This window comes from Otolemur garnettii, unplaced genomic scaffold (genome assembly GCF_000181295.1).
Source record: "Otolemur garnettii isolate 467f Iridium unplaced genomic scaffold, OtoGar3 scaffold00038, whole genome shotgun sequence".
Classification (NCBI taxonomy): domain Eukaryota; kingdom Metazoa; phylum Chordata; class Mammalia; order Primates; family Galagidae; genus Otolemur; species Otolemur garnettii.
The window spans coordinates 11,498,547-11,519,513 of NW_003852433.1; the positions used below are offsets into that span (position 1 = coordinate 11,498,547).

The 20,967-nt window shown below is 45.3% G+C and overlaps 1 protein-coding gene across 1 annotated transcript in view; it reads right to left on the bottom strand.

Moving 5' to 3' along the window:
• RNFT2 (ring finger protein, transmembrane 2) overlaps positions 1-20,967 on the bottom strand; it is a 79,109-nt gene that overhangs the window by 40,250 nt on the left and 17,892 nt on the right. The window contains exon 6 of the mRNA XM_012805230.2: positions 11,606-11,759. Coding sequence (XP_012660684.1) covers positions 11,606-11,759 — 154 coding nt within the window. The remainder of the gene's footprint in view (positions 1-11,605; positions 11,760-20,967) is intronic.

Sequence of the window (20,967 nt, forward strand, 5' to 3'; positions counted from 1 at the left end):
AAAATAGGTTAACATACTAAAATGCACACAAACTTTATATCCCCTTTGTGTATTGCATACTATGAACTGGGCAACTGCATTCTCTCAATCACCCTCTGATGTAATGTGGTGAGCACCCCCCAAAATTTCCCATCTTAAAGCCCAGGACTGTGAAGATGAGATATCATACCTAGAGGATATTATGGGCCACAAGACACAGGGGATTTTCCAGATGTAATTAAGGTTACTAATCAGTTGACATGGAGTTTGTTCGAAGGGAAATTGTCTCAATGGATCTAATTACTTGAGCCCTTTAAAAGCAGAAGGTTTTCTCTATTTGTGGAGTAGAAGAGGAAGCTGGAGAGACATCAGGCACAAGAAGGATCAGCATGCTGCTTCTGGCTGGAAGATAGTGGGGGCCACATGCAATGACCACAGAGTGGCTTCTGGGAACTGAGAATGACCTTGGCTGGCACTTGGCAAGGAAGCAGGGACCTCAGCCTTACAACCACACAGAACTGAATTCTAGCCAACAACCCACATAAGCCTTTTAATAGATTTGTCTCCAGAACCTCCAAGTAAGAGCCTAACCTAGATGACACCTTGATTTTGACCCTTCACAGAAAATATAAACAACCCTGCCTATACTGCTGACCTACAGAATTGGGACTAACAAAGGAGTGGGTTTTTTTTTTTTTTATAAGCCACTGAGTTAGTGAGGTCTTTTGTTAGGCAATAAATGAAAATGAATACCAATGGGTACTATTATTTCATTTTATAGTGAGAGAGGATACTGGTCCGGGAGAACAGGTCTTCTCAGGGAGACCACGAGGATGCACCTGCAGGGCCCTCTCTATGGTGACTCAACTCTTGGGAATTTATAGGCTTAACTCCCTGGAACTTGGAAATTTCCAAGTTCTGTGAAATCCCATAGTTCTGTAGGGGCTGGAATAGCATCTCCCACTTGATTCAAACTGGCCAATGGGAAGGGTGCCTGTGGGGTGGAACTTTTTGAATGTCAATAAAAAGGGAAAGACCAAGCTAGTGGGGGAGCGCGGCCATTTGGAAATCTTCTATGCCGTAAGCTCCCGGCAGATGAATAAAGCCCTTCCTCTTATAACTATGGTGTTTGAGTGCTCTTTCTCTTCGTTGGGCCTTGTCTTCCTGCAACAATAGAAGAGGAAATGAAGGCAGGACAGGTCATAGTGCTGGTAAGTGGCAAAGGGTTTCTCAAACAGCCTTTGAACACAGACTCTAGGGTTCATGCTTTTAACCATCATGCTGTGGTTTCTCTATGTATTTACCTGGAATGATCTCTAAGACAGATGGGTCGGTAATAAAAGCAAGTGGGAGCCGTGTGTAGAATATTACTATCTGCATACTTGAAGGTGAGTAGGAAGAATGTACAGGTTTTTGCTTCATATCACAATAGCTCTGAAAAGATTCAGGGATAATGTATCTTCTAGAAGGGGAAATGAGTGGGGGCAGAAGAAAAAAGGAGACTTTTCACCATATACTGGTTTTGAAGTTTTCACCTTTGAGCCCTGTGGTACAAAGTTGGGCACCATCTGGATAGATACAAAAACACTCTCAAAAGAGGAAAGAACACAGATAAGCTGGCCTGTAGGCTGTATTCATTTCCTAGGGCTGCCATAACAGAGTACCACAGACCAGGGGGGTGTAAACAACAGAAATTGCGTTTCTCATGGTTCTGAAGGCGGGACGGCTGAGACCTAGGTGTCTGCAGGGTTGGTTTCTTCTGAGGGCTGTCTCTGTGGTTTGTAAGTGGCTATCCTCCCCTTGTTGCTGTCTGTGTCCTCATCTCTTCTGATACTAGTCATGTTGGATTAGGGCCTATCTTAGTGACCTCATTTTAACTTAATTACCTCTTTAAAGACCCTCTCTTAAAATACAGCCACGTTCTAAGGTACTGGAGAGTGGATCATCAACGTATACTTAAAAAAATTTTTTTTGTACTTTTCTTTTAGAGATGGAATCTTGCTCTCTTGACCAGGATGGAGTGCAGTGGTGCAATTAGCTCGCTGCAGCCTTGTGGAAAGTGTGCTATGAGACGGAGGGCCCTCACAGCCTAGGAAACATTCAGGGAATGAACCCCCAACTGCTTCTCCTCCAGTCCCAAACAGCCATACTCCTTCCTTCAAGCTCCCTCTGCCAGAAGTCACCTAGCTCTTTCTTTGTCTTGTTAACTATGCAGAATCCCCATAATCTTTCCTTTCCCTCTCCTAGTCATATGCTAACAAAGTTAAGGAGTAATCGTTAAGTCACATAGTTCTTCCTTTGTTTTGTTAACTCTGCTGGGATCCTCACTGCTCTTTCACTGCTTGCTTCTGGTCATATGTTAACAAAGTTGAGTAGAATCCATTAACAAGATGATTTGTCTTTATTAAGGTTATTTACATTTTCTTATTGTACTGTAAGACCAAAACCGTGTCTTCTGTCTATGCTACTCCCCCCTGGACAACTCTGTACAGATACTATAAAATAAAGCTGCTTTTGTGCTTTGGTGCTGGCTGCAGCCATCAGCTCAGTCAGTCCTCCTGATCCCATCTTTTGTCTCTGTGTCTTCTCTTGGGCTGCATTTTCCTTATTTCCCACCCATTCCATTCAGGTTTGCTTCTCTTTGCTGTGCTGGTTCACGACACAGCCTCAAACTCCTGGGCTCAATTGATCCTCCCACTTTTGCCCCCTGAGTAGGTAGGACTACAGGCATGCAACAACATGCTTGGTTACTTGATTTTTTTTTTTGTAGAGATGGGGTCTCACTATGTTGCCTAGGCTGGTCTTGAACTCCTGGCCTCAGGTTTGAGTCTCAGTCTCTCAAAGTGCTAGGATTACAGGTGTGAGCCACCATGCCAAGCCTCAACATATACATTTTAGCAGATGCAATTCAGCCCACATCCTTAGGGAAGCCAACCCAGGGCCATGAAGCAACATTTAACCCAGAGTTTCTCAACTTCAGCACTATTGATATTTGAGGCGGGATAGTTCTTGGTAGCAGAGGTAGGAAGGAGTGTGTGTGTCCTGTACGTTGTGGGATATTTAGCAGCATCCTTGGCCTCCATGCAGTAAACACCAGTAGCACACTTCCCGGCCTCCCACTGTGACAACCAAAAATGCCTCCAGATACTGCTGAATGTCTCCCTAGCTGGGAATCTCAGCTCAACCTCCTAACTCTGCTGTGTGGGGATTTGGGACAGGTACGGCTGGCTGTTAGTGAAGTTTTAGTTCCAGGGATGTCTTTATACCTGTGCTGCACGAACCTAGGTTCTATGTTTAGGCCTAGAACACTCACACCTGTCCTTGTATAGAGAGATGTCTGCTCGGGGGCGGGGGAGAAAAAGAGAATATGCCTCAATGAATGGAAAACGGCTTTGAGGGCAAAAGTGCTGGGCTCAGAAAATGTAGGGATTTAAAAAAATTTTTTTTTAGACAAAGCCTTAAGCTATCACCCTGGTAGAGTATCCTGGTATTACAGCTCACAGCAACCTCCAACTCCTGGGCTTAAGCGATTCTCTTGCCTCAGCCTCCGAAGTAGCTGTGACTACAGGCGCCTGCCACAACACCTGGCTATTTTTTGGTTGCAGCTGTCATTGTTATTTGGCGGGCCCAGGCTGGCAGGCCCAGGCTGGATTCGAACCCACCGACTCTGGTGTATGTGGCTGGTGCCTTAGCTGCTTGAGCTATAGGCGCCCATCAGAAAATGTAGGGATTTTAGTGGCACAAAAAGCCCTATGAATCCTCTTAGCTCTCGTGTCCATAAAAACCACCTTTTTTTTTTCTTTCAGTTTTTAGCTAAGGCCAGGTTTGAACCTGCCACCTCTGGTATATGGAGTCAGTGCCCTACTCCTCTGAGCCACAGGCGCTGCCCCATAACCACCTTTCTTTCATGGGCCCTCCCTCAGCCTCCCGTGCTTAGAGAAGAACCAATAGGAATGAGAGCTCATGGAATCTCACCCTATAGGAATCTCTTGTCCAGGGATTTAACTGCTCAGGCTGAACTTGAACTGAGTTAAGACCATTTAGGACACAGAAAGGCTTCTTCCTCCTAAGCCTTATAGAAAAGGCAGTAAGTTGGTCAAATGCTGCATTTATTTGAGGAAAACCTTTGTTTTTGATACAGTGAGTTCTGGTAATTACCCAGCAACGAGATGACTGGTCTTGTACCTAACAGTAACCCTAAGAGGATAAAAATGACTGTTTGAGAGATGAGGAAGCTGGCAGCTCAGAAAAGTGCTCAGGACAACCCAGGCAATAGGTCAGGAGGCCAGGACTGGTACCCAGCATTGCTAATTCAAGGTCCATATTCTTTCTACTTTGTGGTGCTGTCTCCCTAAACAAGTGATGTGCCAGAGAAGTGGCTACCTTTGCTTCTCCATCTGAGATTGAACTAAACTCTGTCCTAAGAATGTTCTAGAACAGTGCTATGGACTGGAACTTTCCGCAGATGGAAATGTTCTGTATCTGCATTCTCTAACACAGCAGCCATGAGCCACTTGAGCACTTGAAATGTGATTGGTGCAACAGAGGAATTGAATTTTTATTTTTTAAAGACAGAGTCTCACTCTTGTCACCCTGTGTAATTACATGGTGTCATCGTAGCTCACAGCAACCTCAATTTCCTGGACTCAAGCAATCCCCTTGCCTTAGCCTCCCAAGTAGTGGGGACTACAGGCGCTTCCCACAATGTCCAGCTAGTTTAAGACATGGATTTTAAATGTATTGAATTTAAATTTAGAGACCCACATGAGGCTTGTAGCCACCATAGTTCTGGAATCCTGGGCCAAGAGGAATTCATTTTGATGAAGGAACAAGACAACATGGACAAGTCAGATGTTTAATAATTACTACTCTGAATGGATGTTTCTGGGCCAGGATTTGCCTTCCTACCGGGGTTGAGTTAGGTTAATATGAAAACAAGTTTCAAAATGGAGACTGGTAGCTCACACCTGTAACTCCAGCACTTTGGGAGGCTGAGGCAGAAGACTGCTTGAGGCTGGGAGCTTGAGACCAACCTGGACATCATAGTGAGACCAAAAATTAGCCAAGCATGATGGTGTGCATCTGTGGTCCTAACTACTAGGAAGGCTGAGACTGGAGGATTGTTTGAGCCCGAGAATTCGATGTTGCAGTGAGCTCTGATCATGCCACTCCACATGACATAGCAAGACCCCTGTATCTAAAATAATTTTTTTAGAAGTTTCATTTGAAAAGAATCAAGTAGACAAAGCTTATAATGGTATCTTAACTCATTTTTATATTCTTGGAATCTGGCATTGCCCCTGTAAGCAAATAGTCTCTGAATAATGTCAGTGGAATTGGCGAGGCTGGGGCAGTGGGCAAGGAGAACTCTATGCAGTGGGGCTGGTTTTAACCCCCCTGATAGGTAATTAGCGTGAGGCTCCTCATGCAGCCTGGTGTATCTCTGGTGCCCTCCCTGTGAGTCAAGAAAGACCCAGTGGTCCTTGTTCATGTAAGTCCCCATTCTAGTTGGGGCAGGGGAGACAGAAAATAAATAAAGTAACCTGATTTGATTATTTCAGATACTGGTATACACTACAGGATATACTGGACACTGGAGTCGAGATTTGAATGATGGAAGGAGACAGCCACAGGGACATCCAGGGAAAAGCTGGCCCAGGCAGAAGGAACAGCATGTCCAAAGGGTCTGAGAAGGAAGGTGGTGGGTACGTTGCGGGTACTATGAAGTCCCAGCACAGCAGGCCCAGAGTGGGCAGTGAGGTGGGATAGGTGTGACAGAAGCCAGACCAGGCAAACCCAGGACATCCAAGTTGCCGACAAGTTATCTGGATTTATAATGACAAGTGGCAGCTTTAGACACTGGCCTAGCATGGTGGTTTGGGTTCAGGTTGATGATTAGTGGTCACCATCTCCAACCCATCTTGGCTGGCCACAGGGTAGGGACCTCCCTAGAAGACCCAGATGTAAGGATTCCCTGTGGACCTGTGATGGGAGGCATGTGGGAACTGGCATTGGCAAAGAGATAATTAAGAAAAGGCAGAAAATGAAGATTCCTGCGAAATCCCCGGACGAGGTGGCTCACCCAGTCTCACATGTCAGGGCCATCAAGCAGACCCAAATACCCAAAGCCCTTCCAATATAATTATGATATCAAAAGCCAACCCACCCTCTCAGTGGATGGCACGGAGGCCCAGGAAAGAGCATCTGTGCTGTGAGCCATTAGGGGTCCCTGACAGATGTGTCTCCCCCCGCCCCCACCCCAGCTGCAGATGAAGACCCGTCCTTTTCTTCTCCCTAGACAAGGATTGATGAGGATTCCGAAGAGCACTCAGACAGGCAAGGAAAGGCTGTGAACCTTTTCCAAGCCTGCAATTTATCTTGAGGAGACTATTCACATCACTTTTTACAGGCTGGATTACGCTCTGACCTGGCACATTAATCTCGGGGAATAAAATAATAATAATCAAAAAAAGGGAGCTGGACAGTTGCCAGGGAGGCATTAATAACTGTCGCCCACAACTCGGTGGTGCAGGGAAGGGGTGCCAGGCCCCGCCCCGCCCCTTTTCCCCTAGCAGAATCTATTTCAAGGAAAAGGAGGTGAGGTAGCTTTGGCCTGGACTTGGGGGACTTTACATAGCTGGCTTATGAGGATTTGACTCCTAAATTAACGCTGAGGAATTTCCCAAACAATTTCAGGGAAATCACGTGGCAAGGAGTACAGTCTAATAACTCAGAGCAGGGGTTCAGGACTCAGACTGCCCGAGTTCAAATCCCTGCTTAACCACCGACTAGCTGTGCGACCTTGGGCTACTTCCTCAACCTCTCACTACTTTCATTCTGCTGGGATCATAAAATGCTACAGCCATTGTGGGAAGCAGCTTGGCCATTCCACAAAAAGAAAGACCACGTGACCCAGCAATGTCTTGACTAGCTATTTACCCTGGAAAATTGCACTCAAATAGATACTTGTACATGAATGTTCATGGAGGCACTATTCACAATAGCCAAGAAAAGTAGAACCAGCCCAAGTGTCCATCAACAGATGAATGGCTAGATAAATTGTGGTCCATTCACAGAACAGAATACTATTAAGCCATAAAAAAGGAATGAAGTGCTGATGCCTGCTACAACACAGAGGGAACTGGAAAACGTGATGCTCAGTGAAAGACACAAACGGCCACAACTCATATGAGTCCATTTATGTGAAATACAGTAGAACCTCTGTAAGCTGACCATCCAAGGAACTATAACAAACCGGGTGACATATAGAGGCAGTCAACGGAAGGAACTAGGCTACTGTACTCTGACGTACATGTGGCGCATGCCTGGTCTATGAAAACAGGTCAACTTAAGGAGGTGGTCAACTATGGAGGTTCTACTGTGTACAGAATAGGTAAATCCAGGAACAGAAAGCAGATTCGTGGCTGCCGGGGGCTCGCAGGAATAGGGAATGGGGGGTGGTTGCTCTGTGGGTGCAAGGTCTCCTTTTGGTGTGATGAAAATGTCTTGGAACTTACAGAAGTGGTGATGGTTGCACAACATGGTGCATGTATGAAATGCCACCGAAGGGTATACTTTAAAATGATTAGCCGTTAATTTTATGTTGTATAAATTTTATCTCAATAAAAAATAATCTCAAGGCAATAGCACTTGCCCTGGAAGCCTAACGTCAGAGGGAAATGAATCGGCCTTGCCTGTCCATGTGAAGGACCAGCCTCACACTAGCTGTCACTGTTGTTACCACGAGGTTTGCGATCTTTGGCAAGTTATTTAACTCAGTTTCCTCTCTGTGAAAAGATATCGACAGCATTTACCCTCCCAGGACTGTCAAGATTAAACTATATAATGTCTTTAGCAGGCTATACACTCCACGAGTACAGGGATTTTTATCTACTTTGTTCACTGATGTATCCTGAGTGCCTAGAACAGAGCCTGGTACAGAGTTGGCATTCAGGAAGTAATTCTTGGGCAAATGGCATTGCTTAACCAATGCCTTATAATAACTGCTCAGCAACATTTAGCCATGTTCATTATTGTGAGCTTGGCTGCCAGATTTTTTTTGAGAGGCCCTACATGGTCTTTTCTAGCACAGGGAAATGAGTACTACTTTCGTGTACTTCATGACAAAGCTGTTTGGAAATCTACCAAATACAGGAGGCTTAGCTGAGCTGAAAATGGAATCTAAGCTCTCACTATTGCTAGAAGGGGAGGTGGTGAGAGTTAGTACAGCTGGCTGACTATCCATCCATCCATCCACTCTACCCCCATTTACCCATCTAGTCACCCATCCACCCATCCATCTGTCCATCGATCCAACCATCCTCCATCCAAACATCCAATCATTCATCCATCCATCTATCCATCCACTCATCCATCTATGCATCCAAACATCTTCCATCCATCCAATCATCCATCCATCTAGTTGTCCATCCATCCACCCACCTTCCCATCTGGCTATCCGATTCATCTAGCTACCTGTATATCTATTCACCAATCCATCTACCCATTCAAACACACATACATACTTATACATATACATACATACTCACACACATACAATGAATGCTTCTGAGTGACAGCAGATGCTCGCGATCCATCGGCAAATGAGCCAGATGCATTCATCTCCTGTTGTCACCAAAGTTACAATTGAGCAGAAAAGGCAGACAATTACAGTTAGGGTGGTGGGAGCTGCAACAGGGGACACCTTGGGTGCTGTGGGAGTCCCCAGAAGGGGTACCAGCTCCAGCCTGAAGGTACAGGGAATGTTTCCCAAAAGCCATCTGCAGAAAGGACAGGGGCTATCAAGATATGAGAAAAGTGGGGGAAGGTTTTTGAGGCAGGTATATTGGAGGGTACCAGGAGGAGGCAGGACACTCATGACCCATGCTAGAAGCTGGCTGCCAAACTCACAATAAACATGGCTTGTCCCTCAGTTTTCTCATCTGGAAAATGAGATAGGAAGAACATCTATCACACAGGGATGCTCCAGAATGGGGCAAGTTGTTAAGCGTAAAGTAGTAAGGTGTGGGTAAATCACAGGGAACAGAGTGAGGGGGCTGGAGGGAGTGGGATGAGTGAGCTTCCAGACAGGGAGGGGGCACCTGTGGGGGCTGCAAAGCCTCACCTGCCCCTTCTCCAGGTGACAACCAATCACCCTTCATTTCGTCCACACATCATGTCTATTTATCTTTACAGCATCTCAAGAAGGGTATTGTTAACATCTTGATTTTCTGCCAGAGTAAACATGCTCAGGGATATTAAGTGACTTGTTCAAGGCCCTGGGGCTGGAAAGTGGCAGGTTAGGAATGAGGAATGGTTCAGGTCTTCCAGCACCAGGGTCTTCTGGAAGATGATCTCTTGGTCCTCAGGAATGAGGGAGCCTTGAGAAGTGGAAGACTTGGACTTTTTATTTTTGAGACAATTTCACTGTTGCCACAGGCTAGAATGGTATGGTGTCAGCCTAGCTCACGGCAACCTCAAACTCCCGGGCTCAAGTGATCCTCCTGTTTCAGCCTCCCAAGCAGCTGGGATTGCAGGTGCCCACCACAATGCCCACCTAATTTTTTCTATTTTTAGTAGAGACAGGGTCTCACTCTTGCTCAGGATGGTCTTGAACTTCTGGGCTCAAGCAATCTCTTGTCTTGGCCTCCCAGAGTGCTAGGATTACAGCCAGTGAGCCACCATGCCCAGCCAAGACGTGGATTTTTATTCTGAATCTATAACTGACCAGCTGGCTGTTTTCTGAACAAATTCTTGTCACCTCTCTTTCAGTCTCCCTGTAGTCAACAAAACAAAAATAGCCATCCATGAAAAGATGCCAGGAATCTATGACTGTGACCTTATTTTGAAAAGCGGTCTTTGCAGATGTGATTAAGTATCTTGGCATGGAGTGGTTACCCTGGGTTATCCAGGTGAACTCTCAAACGCAGTCACATGAATCCTTATATGTGGTAAGAGAGGGAGTGGGGACTTCATGCACAGACAAGGAGAAGGCCATGTGACCACAGAGGCAGAGACTAGAGTGATGCAGCCACAAGCCAAGGGATATCAGCAACCACCAGAAGCTGGAAGAGGCAGGTGCAGATTCCCTCCTGGAGCATCTGAGGGAGCACAGTCCTGCTGACACTTGAAGATCTTGCCTCAGTGATACTGACTTTGTATGTCTAGCTTCCTGAACTGTGAGAGAATAAATTTCCGTTGTTTCACGCCACCAAGTTTGTGGTAATATGTTACAGTAAACTAATATTCAGTTTTTCCTCTGGAAAGGGGCAATAATAAATTCTATCTTACAAGGGTGGTGGTGGAAGCCTTAGAAGAAGTAAGAACATAGGGAGGAATCTAGACAGGATCCAGGATGTATTAAGTGATGAGTAACTATTACCTGCCTTCCTTATCTTGTTCCAAACCCACTACGGCTTCTGCCTGAAGCTGTTAAGACCTGGTCATCCCCACCCTACCATGGGCCAGCTGTGTGACAAGAAGTACCTGCTCTCTCAGCTTCCATCTCCTCATCCATCAGTGAGAGGAACAGTACCTACCTCAGAGGAATTCTGAGAGGCTAAGTGACATCATTCACATACAAAGTGCCCTTACCATAGTGTCTCAGGTACACAGTTGGTGCTCAATATTTTTGTTAGCTACTAATATTCCAGACAGTCAGTGGCGAGCTAGTTTCCTGGTGTGCCTGGATTCAAGTCTCTTGCTTTCAATGAACTTCAATAAATTTTCCTGTCTTTTTTCCATCTGTGGATAATACATTAGAAGGCACAGAGCAGGGACTGAGCCTAAACCCAGTGTCTCTATCACATCACTCACTCACTCACCTGTTTACAGAGCTCTTCTGGGTGCTTGATGCTGGGCTAGGTCTTGTGGATATGCTGGTGGGCCAAACAGACTTTCAGGATGGGGGAAGGCAGAAGTGAATGTAATAATCACACAAAGGGGTAATCACAAAGGTGGCACAAATTCTGAGTTTTCTGAACTGGCAAGAGGGCTTCTTTTTACAGAATGGAAAGCAGAAGACCTCAGTTGATTCTTTAGTGTGTCTGCATTGGTCCAGATTCCCTTTGAGTCAACTTACAGAGCCATTAGCAATCATAATATCCTACAGGCGATGTCTTGCCCTAGCCTTCCTCAGTCCTCTACATTCCATGGGCTGCTCCCAAGAGTTCTTCATTCTAACACCTGCCAAGGTCTTTTGCTATGGAAAACTGCATAACTGCTACCATTTCCCCTTCCTGAGTCCATGGCAGACATCACTAACAGATCACAGAGCTCCCTCCTCTGAATCTTGATTCCCTTTACAAAACAAGTTCCTGGAAGCCACAAAGAATCAAAACCTATTAAGGCTATCCTTCCCCAGGAGAAGCAGAACCCAGAGTACTGAGATGAAAATTGCACCAGAGGCAGCTTTGAACAATGCAACTTAGGAAAAATATACTTGGAGGGCAGAGGTATGATAAGAAGGTGGTGATAACACAGAACCACACTCAGCTTCAAGGAATTATAAGATGGGACTCTGTTTATTTTCAGTACTGACATCAGCCCTGCCCTGCCCTCTCCCTGAATGCCCTGCATGATCTGTAAGATCGGGGCTACCTGGTGGCAGCAGCCAGTGCCTACCTACCTTGGACTTGACAGCCAGGATAATCTTGGGCAAGGCCACAATGAGGCACTTGAGGGCGATGGTGATGTACTTCAGCACAAAGTCTGCAATTCCCACGATCCACAGCAGGTCAAAAAAGTCCAGTGTCTCCAGATTGGGCTTCAGGAATATGAGGCTGGGGGGAGGGTTCAGAGAGTCAAGATGTTCATGCAGGTCCAGGCCCACAGTAGTTTCTTCTACTCATTTAGGAGCCTTGTAAAATCACATGTAGAAAGACGCTGAGCTGGGAGTCACACACCTGTGTCTTTCCTGAGTCTGCTACTAACCTGCTGTGTGGCCTCAGGTGGCTCTCTTAACCTCTTTGAGTCTCAGTTCTCTTACAGGTTAAAAATGATGAGATTGGCCAGGAGCATCATTAAGGTCCCTATCTTAGCCCTTTTCGTGTTCCTATAATAGAATACCCAAGGCCGAGTAATTTCTAAAAAAAAAAAAAGAGCTTTATTTAACTCACAGCTTGGCAGGCTGGGAAGTTCAAGAGCATAGCCTTGACTTCTGGGAGGGCTTTTATGCTGCATCATAACATGGCAGAGCAGGTCAAAAGGGAGGCGGACACTTGTAAAAAGGCAATAAAACCAAACAAAAACCCCAACGGGAGTCCCAGCTTTACAACAACCCACTCTCTGCGCAGTAATGCATTCCCATGAATCCAGTCAACCAGAACAAGAACAGCACCAAGCCATTCATGAAGGCCTACCCAGCCCCCACCTCGGCTCAAACACCTTCCACTAGGCCTCACCTCCTTTCACATTGGGGATCAAATTTCAACATGAGGTTTTTTTTTTGTTTGTTTTTGTTTTTGAGACAGAATCTCACTTTGTGGCCCTTGCGGCTGGGCCTCATAGCCGATAGCAACTTCCAACTCTTGGGCATAAGCGATTCTCTTGCCTCAGCCTCCCGAGTAGCTGGGACTACAGGCGCCCACCACAACGCCCGGCTTTTTTCGTTCTTTTTGCAAGTTTTTTTTTTTGGCCGGGGCTGGGTTTGAACCCGCCACCTCTGGCATATGGGGCCAGCGCCCTACTCCTTTGAGCCACAGGTGCTGCCCGGCTTTCTTTGTTCATGTTGCTGTTTTTTAGCTGTCTGGGGCCGGGTTTGAACCTGCCACCCTTGGTATATGGGGCTGGTGCCCTACCCAGTGAACCACAGATCCCGCCTTCAACATGAGTTTGATGGGGACAAAGCAAACTATAGCAGTGCCCTCCAGTTTCATGGGTCCACAACAGGCTTTACAAGAGGAGGTAAAAGGAAGGAAGGAAAAAAAGAGGAAAGGCAGGCAGGAAGGAAGGAGGGCAGGCCGACACTGCAAAGGAAGGAGGGCAACTGAGGGGTCAGGCAGGCACTGTGCTAAGCTCTTTGCTCCCTGTATCTCACTGAGTCTTTGCAACAGTCCTTTGCAGTAAGCAATGCTTATCTCCAGTTTATAAAGGAGGCACTGAGGCCTGGAGAGATGAAGTAAATTGCCCAAGGTCACACTACATAGGCATAAAGGTATTAGTACCAGACAGACTTGAACTTGAATCTAGGCTTCTCTATTTGTTGGACCCCGGGCAAGTAAAGTTCTCTCTGTAAGCCTCTGTGTTCTCATCAATAAAATGGGAATCATCCCTTCCTGCACAGTGTTATTGGCAGGATTTGACAAGATATTAGACACACTATAGACCCTGCCATGTAACAGTCATTATGATAATAACAATTCTACAGAGAAGGCACTCTTGTTCACCCCATTTTTCAGATGAGGAAACTGAGGCATAGAATGGTGAAGTACCATGCATAATGTTCTACAAATATTAAGGGACAAAGGTGGGTTGGAACCCAGGCATTGTGGCTGGAGTAAGTGTTCTCCATCCTCACTCTGTACCAGTGCTTCTTGGAGTGTGTAAACCCATTTATTCATCTGTGACCAGATAAGTTAAATCTCACACTCAATTTCTGTACTTCCCTCACTGGAGACAGACAAGAAGCAGTTCTCAAAGTGGCACTGGTCCATGGACCACGCTTTGAGTAGCCCTGTTCTCCACCACCTGGAGGGAGAGGATATTACTTGTAATCCTAACTGTGGCTTTGCACATCACGCAGGCCTTGGTCTATGTATTTTACACATCTTACCTCATTTCATCTTCCCAAAGACTCTACAGAGATCCCAATCTGACCTAAGGATGCTGAGGTGCTAAGAGGTGGAGTCGCTTGGGATACGGAGCTAGGATTGGAATCTGCACCCAATCTGGCCTGGTTTCCTTTGCTCCTTTCGTCCTGCCAGATTAGAGGCTCCAGGCGAGGACCAGACTGACTCCAAACTGTCTTCTCCAAAGCAGGCAACAGTGCACTCAGCACAGAGTAAATGCTTTCTATATGCTTTGGAAATGCTCTGCTGGGCTGGCAGGAAAGTGTGCAAAACAAAGCGACTTTATTCTATCATCCTAGGGATAGATTGGTCTGGGGTTTTTTTTTTTTAAGAGTAGGGCAAAATCAGTGACAACAGTCTATTCTGGCTCCTAACACTCTCAGGAACCTTTCCACATCACAGCCCTGTCTCTCTGGGATTCCTCACCTCCAAGTTTCAGTGGCCATTCACGTGGTGACATAGGGAGAAGTCTGTGGCCCTGAGCTTCCGTTTTGGACTTTAATCATGCCCTTCCATGGGGATGACTGGTTGACTTTTATGCTGCGCCAAATCTTCTATGCTTTCGTGATTGCAGTAAAACAAAGACAGGGCTGATGCTTTCCATTTTATCTCAAAGACACCAGTTGGAGTTCATTCATCTATCTGGGTTTTATTCCATCATCTCAGTACTGCTGCTGCTGCTTTTTTTTTTTTTTTTTTTTGGCGTTTAGTAGGGGGATGCAAAAGTGTTTTTCTACAGATTCATCATCAAGTACACTTATTTCCAAAGTACTCTATAAACTTTAATGGACTGATACATTTTATTGTTAGTTTTGCTCCTCCTGAGGCACCACCACCAATAATTATAGTAATTAACCATAAAGTAATATTAATTATAGTATGATTATGTGTCCAGGGTTTTATAGTTTACTCTCATGTGAATTATGACATTTGGCCTTCCTAATTAGCCCGTTTGGGTAGATAAGGCAAGGATTAATTTGATCCTGGTTTTACAGATAAGAAAACAAGGAAAGATTCAAAGAGGTTACATTACTAGCCAAAGTCAAAGCTGGTAAGTGGCAGAATTAAGACTCTCTGATGTGGGCTGTTGAACTGCAAATCCTAAGAAGATTGGAGTTCACCAGAAAGGGCCACCTCTGGGGTGAAAACTCCCTTTAGGAAGGGCTTCATGAGGTCTCAGTTGCCACACCTGTGAAATGGGTCACTAGGAGGTTAAGCTAAGATAACAGTTATTTGGTGTTGCATATAAACACTCTAGACTGGTGACTTCAGTAAGGACAAGGATTCACCACTGTGGCTTTTTATTGTTTGTTTTTGAGATGGAGTTTTGCTATGTCACCCTTGGTAGAGTGCTGTGGCATCACAGCTCACAGCAAACTCAACCTCTTGGGCTTAAGTGAGTCTCTTGCCTCAGCCTCTCAAGTGGCTGGGACTACAGGTGCCGGCCACAATGCCCAGGTATTTTTTTGTTGTAGATGTCATAGTTTAGCAGGCCCAGGTTGGGTTCGAACCCAACAGCCCCAGTGTATATGGCTGGTGCCCTAACCACTTAGCTACAGGCACCGAGCCTCTGTGTCTTTTTTTTAAAGCCACTCTCTTTCTCTTTCTGTGCTGCTGGTTTGACTTAGCCCGCACTGATGGGGGCACAGAGGTCTGAGCCTAGGAACATGCCCAGAAAATGGCATAAGCTGGAAATTCAGCCAAGGTTCTGGGAAACTCCACCTCCTACGCCCTCCACTTGTGCTTTGACATTTGGGAGTGTGCAACTAATGCAGTGTATGAGATGTGTGTTGATGTCTTGAAACTAAATCCACAAATTGCCTTTAAGAAGTGGCCTCAGAACGTAGTAAAACTGCTCACTCCTCACAGTCCATTTTCAAACTGATGGGCAAGACCTGAAAGCCTGACTTGAGTTTTGACCCTGTGCTAGAGGTCCTCACTAGTTGACCCTCCACCCAACTCCTGTTTTCTGTTTTTTTTTTTTTTTTTTTTTTTAATTTTTAAGAGATAGGGTGTTGCTTTAACTTCCAGGGTAGAGTCCAGTGGCATTGTCATAGCTCACTGCAGCCTTCAACTCCTGGGTTCAAGTGATCTTCTTGCTTCTGTCTCCTAACTAGGTAGGATGACAGGTGCATGCCCTGGTAACATTTTCTTATTCAGTGATTCCCATTTTTAAGAAAAATGAAGCGAAATTGCTTGGCACAGTGGCACATGCCTATAGTCCTAGCTACTTGGGAGGGTGAGGTAGAGGATCACTTGAGTTCAAGGCTGCAGTGAACTACAATCATGCCACTGTCCCCAGCCTAGGTGACAGAGTAAGATCCTGTTTCTTAAAAAAAAAAAAAAAATGGCCAGGCACAGTGGTTCACATTTGTAATCCTAGCATTCTGGGAAGCTGAGGCAGGTGGACTGCTTGAACTCAGGAGTTTGAGAACAGTCTAAGCAATAGCGAGACCCTTCTCGCTACCAAAAATAGAAAAATTAGCCAGGTGTTATGGTAGATGCCTGTAGTCTCAGCTACTCAGGAGGCTGAGGCAGGAATACTGCTTAAGCCCAGGAGTTTGAGGTTGCTGTGAGCTAGGCTGATGCCACTGCACTCTAGTTGGGGTGACAGAGTAAGATTAAAAACAAACAAACAACAACAACAAAAAGAGGCTAACTCTAAATGTATTCCACTTACAGGATTGTTTTTTATTCCTAATACATTCTTTGGTGACCCAATACTCACACTTTTATGAAATGACATTGGTGGTCATTTTTTTCTAATTGTGGTAAAACACACATAATGTGAAATTTACTGTCTTAACCATTATTATGGGACAGTTCAGTGGTTGTAAGGACATTCAAGGTGCTCCACAATCGTTAACCACCATCCAACCACTGACCCTTCTTCATCTTGCAAAACTGAGACTCTGCACCCCTGAACAATAACGCCACATACCCACTTTGTGCTTATTCATTCATCCATCCGTCAATGGACACTTGGTTGCTTCTACCTTTTGGCTAGGTAGATCATTTTTGTATGCTGATCATTTTATTTATTTATTTGTTTTATTTTATTTTTTTTGAGACAGAGTCCCACTTTGTTGCCCTTGGTAGAGTGCCATGGCATCACAGCTCATAGCAACCTCAAACTTTTGGGCTTAAGCGATTCTCTTGCCTCAGCCTCCCGAGTAGTTGGGATTACAGGCACCCTCCATAATGCCCGACTATTTTTTTTTTTTTCTGAGACAGAGCCTCAAGCTGTCCCCCTGGGTAGAGTGCCGTGGCATTACAGCTCACAGCAACCTCCAACTCCTGGGCTCAAGCGAGTCTCCTGCCTCCGCCTCCCAAGTAGCTGGGACCACAGGCGCCCGCTGCAACGCCCGGCTATTTTTTGGTTGCAGCCGTCATTGTTGTTTGGCGGGTCCAGGCTGGGGATTCGAACCCACCACCTTAGGTGTACGTGGCTGGCGCCTTAGCCAGTTGAGCTATAGGCGCCGAGCCATGCCCGACTATTTTTTGTTGTTGTTGTTGCAGTTGTCATTGTTGTTTCAGTGGCCTGGGCCAGGTTTGAACCCGCCAGCCTGTGTGTATGTGGCTAGCGCTCTACCCACTGGGCGCTGCCATGATGATCATCTTAAATATGTTTTTAACTGCAAAAAACAAGCTGGTGTCTACATGGTAGACTCTTGGACTTTGGGGAATGTTTTACTGGTTTGTGAAATCTCCAAGTTTAGGATTTGTAAAATGTTATGTTTTGATATAGATCTGTGACTCTGTTCATTCTTTTTTTGTTTTTTTTGAGACAAAGTCTCACTTAGTTACCGTTGGTAGAGTGCCTTGGCGTCTTAGCTCACAGCAATCTCAAACTCTTGGGTTCAAGTGATGCTCTTGCATCAGCCTCCCAAGTAGCTAGGACTACAGGCACCTGGCCACAATGCCCAGCTATTTTCTAGAGACAGGGTCTCGCTTGGCTGAGGCTAGTCTTGAACCTGTGAGCTCAGGGAATCCACCCGCTTCGGCCTCCCAAGTGTTGGGATTATAAGCTTGAGCCACTGCTCCCGATGACTCTGTTCATTCTTAGATCCTCTATGAATAGTCCTCAAATTCTATAAGGTGGCTGCCTTTGGGGCACCTGCTAAGCCGGCGACCCTCTAACCTGTAATGTGCTCACTACTGCCATCCCCAGGGAAACTGTCCATGTCCCCAGTGGACTGTGACCTGGACCACTCTGCCATGGCTGTGTGGGCCAGGGTGGATCTCCAACCATAAAGAGCTAATCAGGGGCTCATTCTCTCTTTTTTTTTCTTGAGACTATCTCCCATGCTAGAGTATTGTGGCATCAACCTAGCTCACAGCAACCTCAAACTCCTGGGTTCAAGTTATCTTTCTGCCTCAGCCTCCTGAGTAGCTGGGACTACAGGCGCCCACCACAATGCCCAGCTAATTTTTCTATTTTTGGTAGAGACAGGGTCTCACTCTTGCTCAGGCTGGTTTCAAACTCTTGACCTCAAGCGATCTTCCTGCCTCAGCCTTCCAGGGTGTCAGGATTACAAGTGTGAGCCCCAGGCTCAGCAGACGCTCCTCCTCTTTTATTATTAGAGGAGAAATACAGACTGCCAGTGAAAAGCTAAATCACGCCAAGAACTGACCATCAAATTCCAGAAACATCTCTAGTTACTGCCCTTTTCAAGCCTGGTTGTTCAGCTTTTCTTTTTTTTTCTTTTTCTTTTTTTTTTAATTTTGGCCGGGGCTGGGTTTGAACCTGCCACCTCTGGCATATGGGGCTGGCGCCCTACTCCTTTGAGCCACAGGCGCTGCCCCTGTTCAGCTTTTCTGAAGATTGTTTGAGCCCTTCTATAGAGTAATCCCTAAGATAAGCACACTCCTGTTTGCTTAAACTAGAAACCCAAAGGGCCCTAGTAGGTATGTTTTCTTGACACAGTCATGGGCACATACACAGGCAGTATCAATAAATGCTACTTGCTGGTTTAAGGTGATATGCTCGGTCGGGCGCAGTGGCTCATATCTGTAATCCTAGCTCTCCAGGAGGCTGAGGCAAGTGGTTTGCCTGACTCAGGGGTTAGAAACCAGCCTGAGCAAGAGTGAGAACCAGTCTCTACTAAAAATAGAAAGAATTAACTGAGCGTCGTGGTGGACACCCGTAGTCCCAGTACTCAGGAGGCTGGCGCAAGAGGATTGCTTGAGCCCAAGAGATTGAGGTTGCTGTGAGCTATGACGATGCCACGGCACTCTATCCAGGGCAACAGAGTGAGACTCTGTCTCAAAAAATAAAAACAGAAAAAGCGATATGCTTGTAAATAAGACAGTTATAATTAAATGGCACGTTAAGCAACTTACACTTTCATAACAAATCCGTTCCTCCTCATATACTGCAGGGAAAAATGTTAACAGAGTTGGCCTTTAGGGGAAAGTATTGGAAGTGATTTTGATTCTATTTTACGTGTTTTCCAACTTCTCCACATTCACAATTAGTTACTTTAGGATTTAGAAAAATATGCTGCTTTAAAATTTCTGAGGTGCTCACTTATTCATTTGACAAACATGGGTGGGCAGCTGCTATGGACTAGGCATTGCAGGACTCATAAACCAAAAAAACGGGAGGCCGGCCAGCAGCCCCGAAGGAACTTAGGAAGGAGAATTTTTACTCTGCTCAACATGCTCATGGGGGTGAGTCTGCCTGTTTGGTTTATGCCAGAGATCTGTGAAGAAAGCTTCTTTGCCTCAAAAGAATTTCCAGGGTCGTAGCTGCCCGAGTGATGGGGATATTTTAAGGAAGCTGATGCTAGATCGAGGCTACATGATCCATTAAATGTCTTGGGTTTGCCTCCCCACCAGCCTGCACATTGCACAGAACTCTGAGTTAATTCGCCACCTGAGAAGAGGGTGCCCAGGTCATGGGATGTGTATCTCAGGTAGGCGGGATGGGTGCCCTATCTCCTTCTTCCTGACATTTTTATTCCTTAACATTCTATAAGAACAAAAAGCACTGTTATTATTATGTCAAAAAAGTGCCCATTACAATAAATTTATAAGAGACAGATAATTCTAAAGTAGAAAATAAAACTACATATCTGATACCTAGAAAATCACTATTAATATCCATGGTTGGGGAATCAGCAAACTTTTCCTACAAAAGAACAGATGGCGAATATTTTTGGCATTGTTGGCCGTATGGTCTCTGCCACCACTCTTCCACTCTGTCACAGTGCAAAAGCACTCATAAACGGGGACACATAAATGGTTGGGCATGGCTGTGTTCCAATAACGCGCTATTGATAAAAATAGGTGGACGGCTGTAGTATGCCAACCCATTTCACTGTGTATCTTTGTGCATATTTAAAAATATATATATAAATATATGTAACTTAAATAACTTTCAAAAGCTATTACATTCATAAGGTCAGAATAAAATCAAAGACAGTCACACATCATTTAACGACTCGGCTGTAGTCTGAGAAATGGTCATTAGGCAACTCTGTTGTGCGAACATCAGAGTGCACTTACACAACCTAGATGGTGTAGCCTCCTACACACCCAGGCTGTGCAGTATGGACTACACATAGCTCACATTGTAACACAATGACATGTATTTGTGTATCTAAATATATGTGAATATAGAAAAGGTACACTAAAAATAAGGTATTAAAGATTAAAAATGGTACATCTCTATAGGCCACTTACTCTGAATGGAGCTTATGGGAATGGAAGTTGCTCTGGGCGAGTCCATGAGTAAGTGGTGAGGGGCTGTGAAGGCCTGGGACACTGTTGTCCACTTTATAAACGCTGGCCACTTAGGCTATGCTAAACTTATTTAAGATTTTTTTCTTTAATAATAAGTTGATCTCAGCTTACTGTAACTTATTAACTTTATAAAATATTAACATTTTTTGACTCTTTTGTAATAATGCTTAGCTTAAAACACAAAGACATTGTACAGCTGTACAAAAAAAATATCTTCTTTCTTCATATCCTTATTCTATAAGCTTTTTCCCCCCATTTTTAAAGGCGTTTGTTGAAAACTAAGACACACATATTACTTCTCGGCCTATTGGCTAAGATCAAGTGTGAAAACCAAGACACACATGCATTAGCCTAGCCCTGCACAGGGTCAGGATCATCAGTATCACTGTCTTCCACCTCCACATCTTGTCCCACTGTAAGGTCTTCAGGGGCAATAACACGCAGGGCATGGAGC